The sequence below is a fragment of the Physeter macrocephalus genome, chromosome 9, assembly GCF_002837175.3.
Source record: "Physeter macrocephalus isolate SW-GA chromosome 9, ASM283717v5, whole genome shotgun sequence".
In the NCBI taxonomy this organism is placed as follows: domain Eukaryota; kingdom Metazoa; phylum Chordata; class Mammalia; order Artiodactyla; family Physeteridae; genus Physeter; species Physeter macrocephalus.
This window is the reverse complement of record NC_041222.1, coordinates 37256126-37272925: the sequence shown is the minus strand read 5'-3', so window position 1 is coordinate 37272925 and position 16800 is coordinate 37256126. Positions and strand designations below refer to the sequence as shown.

Below are 16800 nucleotides of genomic sequence, written 5' to 3'. Positions count from 1 at the left end.
TGAGAGATTACTACAAGCAACTATATGCCAATAAAATGGACAACCTGGAAGAAATGGACAAATTCTTAGAAAGGTATAACCTTCCAAGACTGAACCAGGAAGAAATAGAAAATATGAACAGACCAATCACAAGCACTGAAATTGAAACTGTGATTAAAAATCTTCCAACAAACAAAAGACCAGGACCAGATGGCTTCACAGGTGAATTCTATCAAACATTTAGACAACAGCTAACACCCATCCTTCTCAAACTCTTCCAAAAAACTGCAGAGGAAGGAACACTCCGAAACGCATTCTATGAGCCCACCATCACCCTGATGACAAAACCAGAAAAAGATACTACAAAAAAGAAAATTACAGACCAATATCACTGATGAATATAGATGCAAAAATCCTCATCAAAATACCAGCAAACAATCCAATAACACATTAAAAGGATTATACACCATGATCAAATGGGATTTATCCCAGGGATGCAAGGATTCTTCAATATACTCAAATTAATCAACTTGATACACTGTATTAACAAATTGAAGAATAAAAACCATATGATCATCTCAATAGATGCAGAAAAAGCTTTTGACAAAATTCAACACCCATTTATGATAAAAGCTCTGCAAAAAGTGGGCATAGAGGGAACCTCCCTCAGCAAAATAAAGGCCATATACGACAAACCCACAGCAAAAATCATCCTCAGTGGTGGAAAACTGAAACCATTTCCTCTAAGATCAGGAACAAGACAAGGATGTCCACTCTCGCCACTCCGCCACTCTTTTTTTTTTTTTTTTTTTTTTTCGGTATGCAGGCCCCTCACTCTTGCGGCCTCTCCCACTGCGGAGCACAGGCTCCGGACGCGCAGGCCCAGCAGCCATGGCTCACAGGCCCAGCCGCTCCGCAGCATGTGGGACCCTCCCGGACCGGGGCACGAACCCGTGTCCCCTGAATCGACAGGCGGACTCCCAACCACCGCGCCACCAGGGAAGCCCTCGCCACTCTTATTCAACATAGTTTTGGAAGTCCTAGCCACGGCAAGCAGAGAAGAAAAAGAAATAAAAGGAATACAAATTGGAAAAGAAGAAAAACTGTCACTGTTTGCAGAGGACATGATACTATACATAGAGAATCCTAAAGATGCCACCAGAAAACTACTAGAACTAATCAATGAATTTGGTAAAGTTGCAGGATACAAAATTAATGCACAGAAATCTCTTGCATTCCTATACACTAATGATGAAAAATCTGAAAGAGAAATTAAGGACACACTCCCATTTACCACTGCAACAAAAAGAATAAAAAACATAGGAATAAACCGACCTAAGGTGATAAAATACCTGTATGCAGAAAAGTATAAGACACTGATGAAAGAAATTAAAGATGATACAAACAGATGGAGAGACATACCATGTTCTTGGATTGGAAGAATCAATATTGTGAAAATGACTATGTTACCGAAAGCAATCTACAGATTCAATGCAATCCCTATCAAATTACCAATGGCATTTTTTACAGAACTAGAACAAAAAATCTTAAAATTTCTATGGAGACGCAAAAGACCCCAAATAGCCAATGCAGTCTTGAGGGAAAAAAACGGAGCTGGAGGAATCAGACTCCCTGACTACAGACTATACTGCAAAGCTCTAGTAATAAAGACAATATGGTACTAGCACAAAAACAGAAATATAGATCAATGGAATAGCATAGAAAGCCCAGAGATAAACCCATGCACCTATGGTCAACTAATCTATGAGAAAGGAGGCAAGGATATTCAATGCAGATAAGACAGTCTCTTCAATAAGTGGTGCTCGGAAAACTGGATAGCTACATGTAAAAGAATGAAATTAGAACACTCCCTAACACCATATACAAAAATAAACTCAAAATGGATTAGAGACTGAAATGTAAGACTGGACACTATAAAACTCTTAGAGGAAAACATAGGAAGAACACTCTTTGACATAAATCACAGCAAGATTTTTTTTGATCCACCTCCTAGAGTAATGGAAATAAAAACAAAAATAAACAAATGGGACCTAAAGAAACTCAAAAGCTTTTGCAAAGTAAAGGAAACTACAAACAAGACGAAAAGGCAACCCTCAGAATAGGAGAAAATATTTGCAAATGAATCAATGGACAAAGGATTAATCTCCAAAACATATAAACAGCTCATGCAGCTCAATATTAAAAAAAACAACCCAATCAAAAAATGGGCAGAAGACCTAAATAGAAATTCCCAAAGAAGACATACAGATGGCCAAGAAGCACATGAAAAGCTGCTCAACATCACTAATTATTAGAGAAATGCAAATCTAAACTACAGTGAGGTATCACCTCACACCAGTTAAAATGGGCATCATCAGAAAATCTACAAACCACAAATGCTGGAGAGGGTGTGGAGAGAAGGGGACCCTCTTGCACTGTTGGTGGGAATGTAAATTGATACAGCCACTATGGAGAACAGCATGGAGGTTCCTTAACAAACTAAAAATAGAATTACCATACGACCCAGCAATCCCACTACTAGGCATATACCCAGAGAAAACCATAATTCAAAAAGACACATGCACCCCAATGTTCATTGCAGCTCTTTTTACAATAGCCAGGTCATGGAAGCAACCTAAATGCCAATCAACAGATGAATGGATAAAGAGGATGTGGTACATATATGCAATGGAATATTACTCAGCCATAAAAAGGAATGAAATTGGGTCATTTGTAGAGACGTGGATGGATCCAGAGTCTGTCATACAGAGTGAAATAAGTCAGAAAGAGAATAACAGATATCGTATATTAACGCATATATGTGAAACCTAGACAAATGGTGCAGATGAACCGGTTTGCAGGGCAGAAATAGAGACACAGATGTAGGGAACAAACGTATGGACACCAAGGTGGGAAAGTGTGGCGGGGGATGAATTGGGAGATTGGGATTGACATGTATTCACTAATATGTATAAAAGAGATAACTAATAAGAACCTGCTGTATAATAAATAAATTTAATTTAATTTTAAAAATAATCTTAATACTTAAGGAGATTAAGAGAAATCCTCATGTGAAATGTAAGATGCACATCAAAAGGAAGGATTGTTAATTAATGCAAAAAAATAGATGCAACTTCAGAGAAATATATAAACAGAGACCTGTTTATCTGTCTTACCTGATTAAATTCTGACAAACCTGGCATCCTGCAGTACATCTAAATTAAAGAAATAAAACCACTGTTAGTTTATTAATATACTTGAAAACATGTTTAATGCTTATACAGTAAATATCTGTTAATCTTCCATAATCTGGAAATCAGGGTTTACTGAGTACTCATACATCATCTCCCAAATATTCCCATATGTCATTTACCATATATAATTACACTGCAGCAACTATGATCTAATTAACAGAATACTGAGTTTGGAACCAAAATACCTGGATTTAAATCTCAATGATTTAACAATTCCTCTAAGCCCCAGTTTTCACATCTGAAAATAATATCTGACCCATACAGTTATTAAAAGCATTAAGGGTGATAATATATGTAAAGTGTCTTATAGTATCTGGTACATTGCAGGATGTATAATAATGGTGGCTATTATTATTATTATACTATGAAGATAACACAGAATTCTTGAGAATTAAGAAAACATACATATACAATTTTAAAACCCTAAAACACTATCAAACTGAGGAACAGTTGGTATGATTATAATAATTATCTTTATTAATCTCTTTTTTATGTTTCAGAAAAGTCTTCTGGATTTGGGAGTTAGCATTATGATCATCAATGATCATATTTTAAGTGTGAAGAAGTTTTAACTAGAAGAGAAATCTAGGTAAAATAATGGAAGAAAAGGTAGTGTTCATAGACTCAATCATTCTAAATTATTCAGAGATGAATATTCAGGCCTTTCACTTCTTCCTGTCCCCAGCCTTTTAGAAATCTTTTTTCTCAGAAGATTCACTTCAACAAGTTCCAAATGAGAAAGAAAAAGACATTGTAATCAAGTCTATCAGACTTGTTTCTTATTAGGAGCTACAAAAAGAATCAGTAAAAGACAAACTTTATCTAAATTTAAAATAGTGAACTACCACTCTTTTGCTGTGCACCATAAGGAAGAAAACTGCATGAAAGCCACAGTTTTGAGAATCTTACTAGGATCTAAGAAAAAGGGTGGCATGGAAGGAATAGCCATAGTCATCCATCCATTTTTTACAATCACCAAGTAAGAGAGACTGATTTTTTTCCCATAAAAAGTAGTATATCTTCGACCATTCATGGAATTATGGTCACTGATACTCTTCTTGAGTCTGTGGGCTAATGACCTATAGTTTACCACTTTTCATGAGGTTCAAGGTGACTGTGAAGATGATTTTCCATTTACAGAGCAGTGGAAGCCACCTGAGCTCAATGTGCCTTCTACTGCAGCCACTATCATATTACAAAATCTCATAAAAGATGAAGGGAAAAAACAAGGTTACCCTGCCTTTTCATTCTGTAAACATTTTATAAGCAGGTAAAATGAGGATTTCCAATCACGGGGCTTACAAGCCACAGGTAACTCAAAGAGGGTGGGACTAGTAAATATTTAACAAAGGCAAAGAACACCATTTTAGTCATCATCCCCAAAGAACTAGAATTTCAGTGGCCTCACCGTGCTACCTTTCATGAGCATACAGCTGTGATTTCTAAACTTCAAATGAATGTAAGGCCAAATGCTCAGCAGAATCTAAAAATAGAGTGGTCCCCCTAATTAAAATACTGCTCTCCTATTTTCCTTTCCTTTTAATCCTTTTCCCCCAGGGCAATGCTACCCAATCTTAATTTCATGGACCCGATTACCCTGGGGAATTTTCCATAGACCTCTCTTCCTCTGTCTTTCACTGGCTGCTGTTTTGAACTTTGTTCTACAAGTAGAACTTCCAAAGGCTTGTCAAGAACTCAGAATAATCAAACTCAAATCATTCCATTCTGCTGCCCATTACCTGCTCAAGCAAAAAGCCTGCAGGAGGAAAAAATTAACTGTTTGCATAATCTGAGCATTGAGTCCTGAAATATCCCAGTTACTATATTCACAGACACTTGGGGATAAGGAAGTCACACTAGTTTGAATATTCAATACTCAAAAGTTGTAAATTTTTTATCCAAACCCAGTGGAATGGATGTAGCACTAGATATTTCCCTGGTATCTATCCTCCCAGGAAGAGGGACAAGAGCATCAAAGATAAAACAGCAGAGTGAAATCTACCACAATATTAACAGTGGCTCCATCAGGGTAAACAAGTCATATCTCTAAATTTCAGTAAACAGTCCTCCAAGTACTGTTGCTTTAAAAAGAAAAATGTAATTAAAAATTGTACCTGTGAGGGTCTTTTGAGCTGGGTATGATTTTGTTACATTCTCTCTTGTCGAACACTCCTTCAATCCAGGATTTCTGGGCCTGAACAGAAAAATGTCATTATTTTCATAGTCTCATTAAATGAGAACACAGTATAACCACAGGTAGTCCAGGTAGGCAAGATATACTTAAATATAATAGACCCTAATTAAAATGCCAAGACCAGCCCCAAACCCCTAAGCATTTATTGGCTTCTATTACAGACAACATAGACACAAATAAGCCAATGTGAACATAAAAATATTCACAAAGTTAATTGGTCCACAATCTCATTTTAAGTGAAAGATCCCTAAATGCACAAAAGTCTACCAAGGAAGTAAAGATATAGCAGAAGCATTCTCTTAATTCTGCCAAAAGTCACTTTTAAATCTTGTACCATAACCCTACAGAGTGAATATTAAGCTCTCAAACTTCAGAATTCTCACTTATAAAGTCCCACTTTGGCTAAGATTTGACAGGAAGCTGGAAAGAGTGTCAGAGGAGAGATGTAACCTCAGCAAGATTCTGTAAAAGAGTTCAATCTAAAACTAATCTGGAGGATACGTAATGGAGAATACCACACGTGTGCCCTCAGAAGGGAACTTACCTGAGAAACTGATTTCCCATAAATGCCTGATTCACAGAAGATGAGACTTATTTCCTGACCAATAACCATGTGCCAAGAATCTCTCCCCATCCTCAAGACAATGAATTTACTGCTTAGACACTGGCTGGACGTCCCCCTCTTTGCACTCCCTGCCCCAAACCCTCAACAGACTCGCGTGTAGCTTGCTACAGCATGCATTTCCCAAATTGCAATTCCTCTGCTATTCCTGAATAAACTCAATTTCTGATCATTCAAGCTTGCCTCAGTTTACCTCTTTATTTAGGTTGACAATTTGATACACATTGTATAAGCATGGCTTACCATTGGCTGAATTTCAAAATATCTGAACTCATTCAACAAATATTTTAAAATAGGGCTCCATATGGCATGCTGGGAATTCTATGGCAAATAAGACAAAGTTCTTACTCTGAAGGAACTTAGAATAAAAAGAAGGAAATGGATAACAAATTGATATCATTAAACCTCATGTGTAACATTTACCTATTAAAAATGGCTCCAGGGACTTCCATGGTGGTCCAGTGGGTAAGACTCCACACTCGCAATGCAGGGGGCTCAGGTTCAATCCCTGGTTAGGGAACCAGATCCTGCATGCGTGCTGCAACTAAGAGTCCGCATGCCACAACTAAGACCCGGTGCAGCCATAATTAATTAATTAATTTGGAAAAAACAGCTCCAGAAAGGGTCCCTAATTTAGGAGCCTATGTATACAAATTAAGCAAGCTATGCTCAACCACTCCCTTCTTTTAAAAGGCTAGACAGCTGAGTCTAATAGAACGATGTGGGCAAATTACTTTCTTCAGGCCTCTTTTCCCATATATTAAAAAGGAGATAATAATAACAGTAATACCTCATTGGGCTACTGAAAGGAATTAAGGCTTAGATTTCTCCCTGGGACTTACTCGGGCTCAGTAAAGCTTAGTTATTATTATTGGTAATATCAAAGGTAAAAATTAGCTTTCTGGTTGGTAGCATGGGAACTTAACTTTGATGTATTTTTTTCATAGAAAAATACTTCCTGACCTCCAAATCTCCCTCCTAGGACCTCTCATATTACAAACGAATGACTTTTATGGGTCCATTTTCCCCCACTAGACTCCAGCTCCTACAGACCCCATGCCAGTCATTTCTGTTGCCCCAGGGCCCAACCCAATGATTGTTGAATGAGCAACAAAATGAACACACTTAAAATAGAACTTCAAGAATCCATGTATACAATTTTCTCTCCAAGGGTGTAAACAGGAAACCTGTGCCATAACAAGAACATGGAAACTTTCCTCCTGCAACTCCCATATCTTATCTCAAAACTACAGGAAAAGAAAAGCAGGCTTAATTTGCAAGTGTTTCAAACAATTCTCAATTTAGAACTTTACTTTTTCCCCCTACCTCATAATGGTAGCCTTTGCAATATACTCTTCAGCACATATGGAAGAGGTCCCCCCAGGTTCAGTTCAACAGAGAACTATTAGGAACCATATGTTTGTTAGCTCTGATTCAATAGCCCAAACCTATTCAGGCCAAATACTCAACATGTGTTTGCCACTTGGAGCAGCACACTGTCGTTGACGGCAGAGAATATGTCATTTCTGCAACTATCATGACAGTCTTTAGAGACTGGGTGTTTTTTATATACTGGGGCAGGAGAGTTGTGTTTTAACTGTGGTTGTTATTTGGGGAAGGGAAAGGCAGAGGATAAAGAAGGGAAATAGTGTTGGTCTCAGGCTGTGTTGGCACAAACAGTTTGCCTTACCCTAAAATATAATAAGATTTTACATACAAGCCCAGGACGGGGGAATAGCAAAGAAATGTCCAAAGACTAATCCTCTAATGGTAGCTATACATCAATTAATTCCTGATGTCACTGAAAGTATTTCTACACTGGGGCTTTTTAGGGTTTCCAGATAACAGATTCTTTCTCAAGGGAATCTCTGAGAAAGGAATAGTCTTACAGGCATTCCTTGATTAAAAAAAAAAAAAATCCTTCTAAATGTGCATGGATTTTTTTTTTTAACATCCAGGGGACTGTGTGATTGGGGGTTGAAGGGCACACAGCTAACAAGTAATTTATTTTTTTTTAAACTTTTTCATACTTAAAAAAAATCTAACCTTTAAAAAATACTTTTCCAGGTGAAACTACTTCCTTTTCATAGCCCCCACTCTATCTTATATACATCGCAGCACTCACAATGCTTAACTGAACCTATTCAGTTGTTTTTTTAACATTATTGTAATCTACTTCAAGATAAGCATTAGTTTATTTATCATGGAATCTATAGCATGCAGGGAATCACCAGAATGGATCAAACAGAGAAAATATTTTCAGACTCCAGACTGACATTTTTTATTTTCTCTACACAGTCCCTCCCTTGGAGCAAGGACCTCTTCAAACTGAGTGCCAGGCAGATGGATTTCCACAGTGCATGATCTGTTGGCTGGGGAAACTCATCAGTGCAAAGCCAGCCTGTATACTTTGAAGACTCAGCTCAGGGTCTCCTACGGGGTTTTGTCCACAATCTTAAGGATACCTTGGGGGACTCACTTGATCCAAGATTAAGAGTCTCAGGCAAAGGGCATCCAAACCTAAAATAACCCAAACCCAAGGATCTGGCTCGCCAACACTGCCACAAGTTGACCTCACTGGTATTCCAGTAAATAATCTTTCCAGAAGGCAGCATTTAGGAGTACTTCATAAAGAACACAAAATAACCTTACATGTTTTCTTCTCTTTGGGTAGTCAGAGGTAAGCACTACTTGCTGGTAATGATTTCTTTTTTCTGTTTTTTTTTTTCTTTTGTAACATCTTTAACAGAATATCAACTAAATAACTCACAGTTCCCTAAAATGCCACTTCTCCTGTTTAGGTGAGAAATTTATATGAAATTTTCATATACTGCCTTGTTGAGCAAAAGCATTTAGAATTTCAGAATGACTGTTTAGATTATATAAACTCATGAGTACATGAGTAGAACATTTATGAATTCTCCACAGTCTAATGGGGAATTAGAAGAACTCAACAGTGACCTACTTAGTAGAGCATATCATAAAAGTTCAAACTAAAATGTCATACCCCATCCCTCCACTCCCCAGATTGGTGAAAGCCCTCTTTATGTTAATCCAAAATCACAATTTCAAATGGCAATGAGAAGACATCCTCTCCTCTGTTTGGCACACATGCTTCAGCCTTATTCAGTATCCTAGGGAATTAAACTTGCGAACAAGATGTTTATAATTTCAGATCATGTGAAATCATTTTGATAAGAAGGGAAAAGGAAATGGGAGGTTTCCCTTATGGGTGTTCTTTACAACTGCCCGTGGAAAGTGAAATACAGAGTTTAACTGAATGCCGGGCCTATTTGTTGTATAACCACTCTAATCTATTAAGGTTTCCAAGTTAGATATACTCAATTTCCAATTTCCACCCAGCAAAATAACCACAAATATGTTATCCAAGTACACAGATGGTCTTCATTTATGATACAAATTTCTTGTTAAATTATCCAAAACTTTACTAGGACTACATCCAAGTGAACTACATAGTCTAAAAAACAATTTCTTGGAGTGAAGCTTCACTATTAGTGGAGCTATACTCAAATAACTGATTTCTAGAAAACCCACCATCCTAATAAAGCCTTTATTAGGAATTACAGGTTAAAGGCAATTTTATTTATGTCATCCATAGTAAGGTTTATTTATACAATGAAGATTACTTGTTTCATTTTCTAAGTGTAACACGTCAGAAAGAACAATGCTTCTTGAAATTCCATGCAGACAGATACCACATATTTACCTTGGACAAATTCAGAATCTTTGCTAAAAGACTGAGAGAGGGCTTATCATATTGAGTGAAGTCAGTCAAAGACAAATATTATATGATATCACTTATATGGAGAATCTAAAAAAGATACAAATGAATTTTTTTACAAAATATAAATAGACTAACAGACATAGAAAACAAACTTATGGTTACCAAAGGGGATAGCAGGGGGTGGGGGGAGGGGATAAATTAGGAGTTTGGGATTAACAGGCACACACTGCTATATATAAAATAGGTAAATAACAAGGACCTACTATATAGCACAGGGAACTGTACTCAATATCTTGTAATAATCTATAATGGAAAAGGATCTGAAAAAGAATACATGCATATATGTATGTGTGTGTGTGTGTGTGTGTGTGTGGATATATATATATAGATAGATATATATATATAGCTGAATCACTTTGCTGTACACTTGAAACTAATACAGCATTGTAAACTAACTATACTTTAATTTTTAAAAAGTGGAAAATAAAAAAGAATGAAAGAGGACTAGAAGAAGAAAGGTGAGAAGAAGATATAAAATGTTGAAGTATGGGCAATATCAATGCCATTCCACATTCAGGAGTATAGTATGCCCAAGAGCAGCAGTCCTCAAACTTTTGGGGTTTCGGACTCCTTCACAGTCATTAAATTTATCAAGGACCTACAGAAAGCTTTCACTTATAGAGTATAGCTACCAATATTTACGTATTCAAAATTAGAACTGGGACTTTTTAAAGTATTTACCCATTAGTTAATTTAAAAATAATTATGGTAAACCTATTACATGTTAAAATAAATAACATATTTTTCATGAAAAATATTTTAAAAATGTATACGAGAAGAGCACTGTATTTTTGTCTGGCTTAAGACAGCTGGATTCTCATATCTGCTTCTGCATTCAATCTGTTACAAAGTGTTTTCGGTTGAAGTATATAAAAAGAATTGGCCTCACATAGACATGGAGTTGGAAAAAGGAAATAGTATTTTAATAGCCTTTTTAGATATTATGGATTTGTCATGTAACGTCAGGAAAACTCCACTGTACGCTCATGATAGAATGAGTAAAACAGGGAAATAATGTACCTTTATAAAAATAATTTTGGGGGACTTCCCTGGTGGCACAGTTGTTAAGAATCCGCCTGCCAGTGCGGGGGACACAGTTTCGATCCCTGGTCCAAGAAGATCCCACATGCCGTGGAGCAACTAAGCCCGTGCGCCACAGCTACGAGACTGTGCTCTAGAGCCCGCGAGCCATAACTACTGAGCCCGTATTCCTAGAGTCTGTGCTCCTCAACAAGAGGAGCCACCGCAATGAGAAGCCCTCGCACGGCAACGAAGAGTAGCCCCCGCTCGCCACAACTAGAGAAAGCCCATGTGCAGCAACGAGGACCCAATGCAGGCAAAAAAAACCAATAATAATAATTTTGGGACTTCCCTGGTGGTCCAGTGGGTAAGTCTCCGCACTCCCAATGCAGGGGGCCTGGGTTTGATCCCTGGTCGGGGAACTAGATCCCGCATGCATGCCGCAACTAAGAGTCCACATGCCGCAACTGAGTCTGCGTGATGCAACTAAGAAGTCTGCATGCTGCAGCGAAGATCCTGTGTGCCGCAACTAAGACCCGGCACAGCCAAAAATAAATAAATAAATATTTTTTTAAAAGTAATCATTTTGATTTTGAGGACCTTAGAAAGGGTCTCAAAGATCCCAAGGAGTCCCCAGGGATACCACACATGAAAGACCACTGCCCCTAAGTGACCTCATAGGCACTAGGGTTGAGTGTGAGTGAGAGGCAGGACCTACTGTTTCCTGGTTGGTCTCAGGTCCCACATGCATGTCTTAAGTCTGCCCATCTCATCCCAATGATTGCACTGTAGTATTTCAACATCCCCTATTTAATCTGGTGCTCAACTGAAGAAAGTTCCAACATAGAGAAAAAGCAATTAGAGACCAAATCTTCACGTACTTCTCTTTCTAAGCAATGTAAGGGACTTCTGAAGGATAATTTTGACTGCATTCATTTTTAACTTAACAGCTGACTTTAGTACCTACCACATCCCTCCCCCCAAAGATGTCATTGAAGCATGATGAGTGTGTTATCAGCCCTCCAGAACCCACAGGCAGCATATAATCTATCAGTTTACCCACTCTTCCTTTACAATATTGATACTGCTAAGAATAATAGCTTCATTCATTCATTCATTCATTCATTCAAAATACTTTGATGGGCATATCATATGATTCTAATAAAAATAAATAAATAAAATTGTGTCCCAAAGACCAACACCAAAAGAGAAGAAACTATGTTTACTAACAGATACCAAGTATGGCACAAGAGCAAGCTGTGGGACTCCTTGGAAGTAGAAATCCCTTCTGTCTGCCAGTATTTGGGGAGTCTTCATGGAGGACACAAAACTTAGGAAAGTCCTTGAAACATGACAAAGGTTTTGAAAGGTGGCTCATGAAATTCGGTGGTGGTTAGAAATGCAGAGATCTAGGCCTGGGGGAGGATTCAGAGGACAACGATGTTAAGGTATGGCAAAAGCCACAAAGTCACTGGGGAGCAGAGAACAGAGAAGATAAAAGAGCCAGGAACTTCTGGGAGCATCTAAGCATAGCGTGTAGAAGAGTTCAGGGAATAAAAACAGAGAGTTACTAATCAGGATGGTAACATGATACCTGAAGTTAAGAAGGGAGAAAGTTTTTCTCTTTAATAAAAATGTTTGCATTATTACAAAAATAGGTAGTTTCAAAGAAAAACTGAGAAGTGTTTAATATTGAAAACAAAGTAAGCAGGACAATTTTTGTCCATGACAAACAAATAGATTGAGAGAGAGTCAGGAAATAGGTTGTAAAACAGAGAAGAAAGCTAGTGTAAGATATCCTTGGGAGAAAGAAATAAAAACAGCCACTAGATCAACAAAGTAAAACAAAAGCCAACGTTAACGTAGACTTTCATACATGCCAAGGGCTGGGCTAAATGCTTTATGTGCTAGCTAAAGTAATATTCACAATTGTGAGGTAAATACAGTGATTATCACCTCTACAGAGGAGGAGCAGTTTCTATTAAATACCAGCACCAGCATTCTTTTACACTATGTTTAAAGGGCAAAGTTAAAAGAAAGTTTATCTTATGTTAAGAAAGTTTGAACCTTGTATGTAGATAAAAGAGAGTGAAGATGCAAGAGAGAATAAAAATGACTTGAGACTTTGGGGGTGGGGAGCAGGGGAAAAAAATGGTATGGATAGCCAAGGAGGAAGGCTCAGCCTTGAAGAAAATGCTTCCTCTTCTGACAGACGCAAGGAGTGGAGTGGCAAACTTTCCCTTCTTGGTAATTTTGCCCCAGATTATAGAATCAATGTTCTATAGAAAGTCATAGACCATTTAGTTCAGATGGCTGCAAATCTCAGCATTCTCCTTTGCTCATCTTAACCAGAGAGGAAGGAAGGCAGGAGATACACGTGCAATCACTGTGCCCCTTTCTATTACCAGCTCTGTAAAGTACATCAGTACAGTACAGTATGTATTCTATGAACCACAAAGCATATGAAATGCTCTCGCAGTACAGGATCCACCAAACTTAAAAGATAGACAGGGAACACCAATAGTATCCCACTGATCACCCTATGGAGAAACTGCCACACAATATTCCAGGAATGTCCCTCATATACTAACCAAAAAATGTGTGACCCAGGTTATGAGGGTCTGCAGACAACTAAACTGAGGGAATAGGAATTTAGAGTAAAAAATAAGAGTAAATGTAATTGGAGATTAATGGGCAGTCAGGGCAAGGTATAATGAAAGGAAAGGAAGTGGGGAGCGAGAGCAAGGTAAGTGTGTTTTCTTCTCTAGTCTGTAAGAAATCTCTATATCAGCAAGCTGGAGAAATACTGTTCTTCCTGGGTAATTCACCCCAGGGCTTGTTAAAATAATTTCCAGCCATCCAGTTGTGCAGCTGTAAATTTTCATGAGCATTCCTTTAGCTACGCTTAGGTACTCCACTTCCATTAAAAAAATTAATTATAATTACTTTAGGTAAACATTTTACAACTGTGTGCCTAATTGCTACATAGCAACAAACAAACAAAACAGATTTGCTATAATGTTATAATTGTTAAAATGCCACTCTTAGTTCTTTTACTCTAAGCCTGTACTCTATCATTCATGGAACATGTAAGCCAGGCCCCAGTAACTTTTTCTTAATAAGGAATTTTGCAAATGGTATAAAAGCTACCAGTACAACAGATAAGAAAGAAGAAAATGTTTTCTGCTCATACAAGCACATGGAAGTATTATGACTCTCCAGAACAGATAAACTATCCATTGTTTCCCTAAATATGTTAAATCAAGGATCATCTTTGAGGATATCACACACTTGTTTCCACAGGATGCAATTTTGATAAATTCTTTTCCAAGAGTTTTCTACCAGTTATCAACTAAGAATATTCCCTCCCCTAAATCTTATATCTTAATATAAGATTTTTACCTTCATCTTTAGGATTTTTTAACGTAATTAAAAAAAAAAATCTTTGAGATGTTTAACTTAATTTAAAAGATAGAAATCGTAAAGATTTTTATCTTAATTTAAGCTGAGAGATTTAGGGTAGGGTACAAATCAGGTTGGTTTTTTTCTTTGTCTCAAAAAAAAAAAAAAATCACATCCAGAACAAACAATTCTCTTAAAATTCAAGGAGGAAAAAGATGTTTTTATGGAATGAAGGTAGTCCAGTAAGTTGAGAATCAGAAATTTGTCAGTGGGGTACCAAGAATTCTGTAACAGTTGTTGGCAGATATGTAATCTCATTTGCTAGGAAAAAATTTCCCAACTTCTGTTCCTGGCTGTTACACTTGATTTTCAAAGTTCCAGTGTTGTTGTTTAGAAACTGACTGTACTTTTGATGCAATTCAGGAAGGAAAAGGGAACATAGCTACCGCACAATGCCTTTCTCTAAGTCATTGAGAAGCCAAACGACACAAAAGGTTTTCATTTTCACTGGGTTTTGATTATTAAGACATTTCTTCTGCATTTAATTTCTTCTGCTATTTTAAGATGAGAAGAAATATACTCTATCCATAAGGAAGAGACCTTGAAATGACCTAAAAAGGCAATTCTAAAAGAGTGATTAAACAAAAGCAGCTTTTTTCTTTAAAGAATGTGTTGCTCAAATGCTCACCTATTTTGTGATTGATTGTATTATAAAGAAGAATGTTCTACCTTAGTCACCTCCAGCTGCAAACTAAGGAAGACTCTCTCCCTTGACCAAACTTGAGTCAGGCTCTTTCTGACTTGAGTCCTCTTTCTAACTAGGCCCCAAACTTGGGCTCTGTCCTTGGCCCACTTAGTCCATTTTTATCAAGAATCCTGCTGAGTTAATTTAGCAAAAATTTCCCATGCTTGCTATCTGATCACTCTACTCTGGCCCACCTTCAGCAAGAATCCTGTTGAGTTGGTTTAGCAAGAATCCCCCTAGCCTTGATGCTTCCTCTTGACCCTTTTCCATCCACTGATCCTGTCTTGCTCCTTGGCAATAAATCTCCACTTTCCTCGTATTTGGAGTTGAGCCTGATCTCTCTTCCCTCCTGCAAAACCCACATTGCAGTCATTTTTTCTTGACTGGTCTTCCTTGCTACCTTTAACAATGTCATGAAAAAAATTTTCTTTAACAAAATCCACACGCCACACACACACACGAATCATTATCTGTGGGTCAGAGAATAAAACTGACAAAATATTGGGATTCCAATAATTCTCAGAAACTCTCTCCTGGCCTGAACCTTACAGAGCTCTTCCCTTCATTTAAACTGAAATGAAAGACTCTGACATCAAGTAGACCCCACAGAGAAGGGCCTCAGAGGTCCTCCTCTGGGTAAATGGCTCCTCTTCCTTCATCTATCACCCTGCTTTTCACACTCAGTATTTGCCGAACCCAAACACCAGCCAGCAAGAAGCACTTTCCATCTGAAATGTCTCCACTAAAAGAGTTGTTTCCCAAAATGTGGTTTCTCTTTCAAAGGTAGTGGCTGTAAGGGACTTCCCTAGCAGTCCAGTGGTTAAGACTCCACACTTCCAATGCAGGAGACGTAGGTTCGATCCCTGGTGAGGGAACTAAGATCTCACAGGCCATGCGGTGTGGCCAAAAAAAAAAAAAGGGTAGCATCTGTAAGCAGCTCAAGAAACCAAAACATGAGCCGGAGAGGCTTGCCTCTTTATTTCATCCAAGAACAAAGATCCAATCTGTAAAGACTTATGTCAATTCACTGACTCCCTCCTAGTTTGCCTTTCTTAAGACTGTCTTAGGGAATTCCCTGGCGGTCCAGTGGTTAAGACTCCACGCTCTCACTGCCCTGAGAGGGCCTGGGTTCAATCCCTGGTCGGGGAACTAAGATCTTACAAGCCATGCGGTGTAGCCAAAAAAAAAAAAAAAGAAAAAAAAAAGACTACCCTAAAGACTCTAGCTAATACTATAAAGCATTTAAAATCTTAAGACTTTGAACCCTCTTTGTTTTAACCCAACAATATCCACTCATTTGACCTGATCACAGATCAAAACTGCCTACTTGGAACCTGAGTTTCTCTAGGCCAGATAAGGACAAAGATTGGGGGGTTTGTTTTTTGTTTGTTTGTTTTAAATCACTTTAAAGCAGACACTAACAGTGGTGACAAAGGTTAGACAGGATTAACTGATCCAGGCTAAGGATCTGTAAAGTACCCTCTGGACTTAAATCCTTCTGGGAGGAAAATTCTCTTTCCTAAGATTACAGATTCATTTTACAAAAAATCTCTTGGCTCTCTAAAAGATCAGTAGAGGAAAACTATTTTTTCCAGAAAGATGAAAGCTGTTTTCATATGCAAAGACCAACCTGCTCCACTATAAGCTAATAAACTGTTCTGTTCTATACGATAATATAAATAGTGGGTAGCTTAGTCAGTTGGGTTACTGTAACAGAATACCATTGGCTGGGTGGCTTACACCACAAACATTTATTTCTCAACGTTCTAGAGGCTGGAA

At 37.8% G+C, this 16800-nt stretch overlaps 1 protein-coding gene across 1 annotated transcript in view; it reads right to left on the bottom strand.

The window, feature by feature from the left end:
- TRPM6 (transient receptor potential cation channel subfamily M member 6) overlaps positions 1-16800 on the bottom strand; it is a 142416-nt gene that overhangs the window by 117612 nt on the left and 8004 nt on the right. The window contains 2 exon segments of the mRNA XM_028493867.2: positions 3156-3194; positions 5348-5427. Coding sequence (XP_028349668.2) covers positions 3156-3194; positions 5348-5427 — 119 coding nt within the window.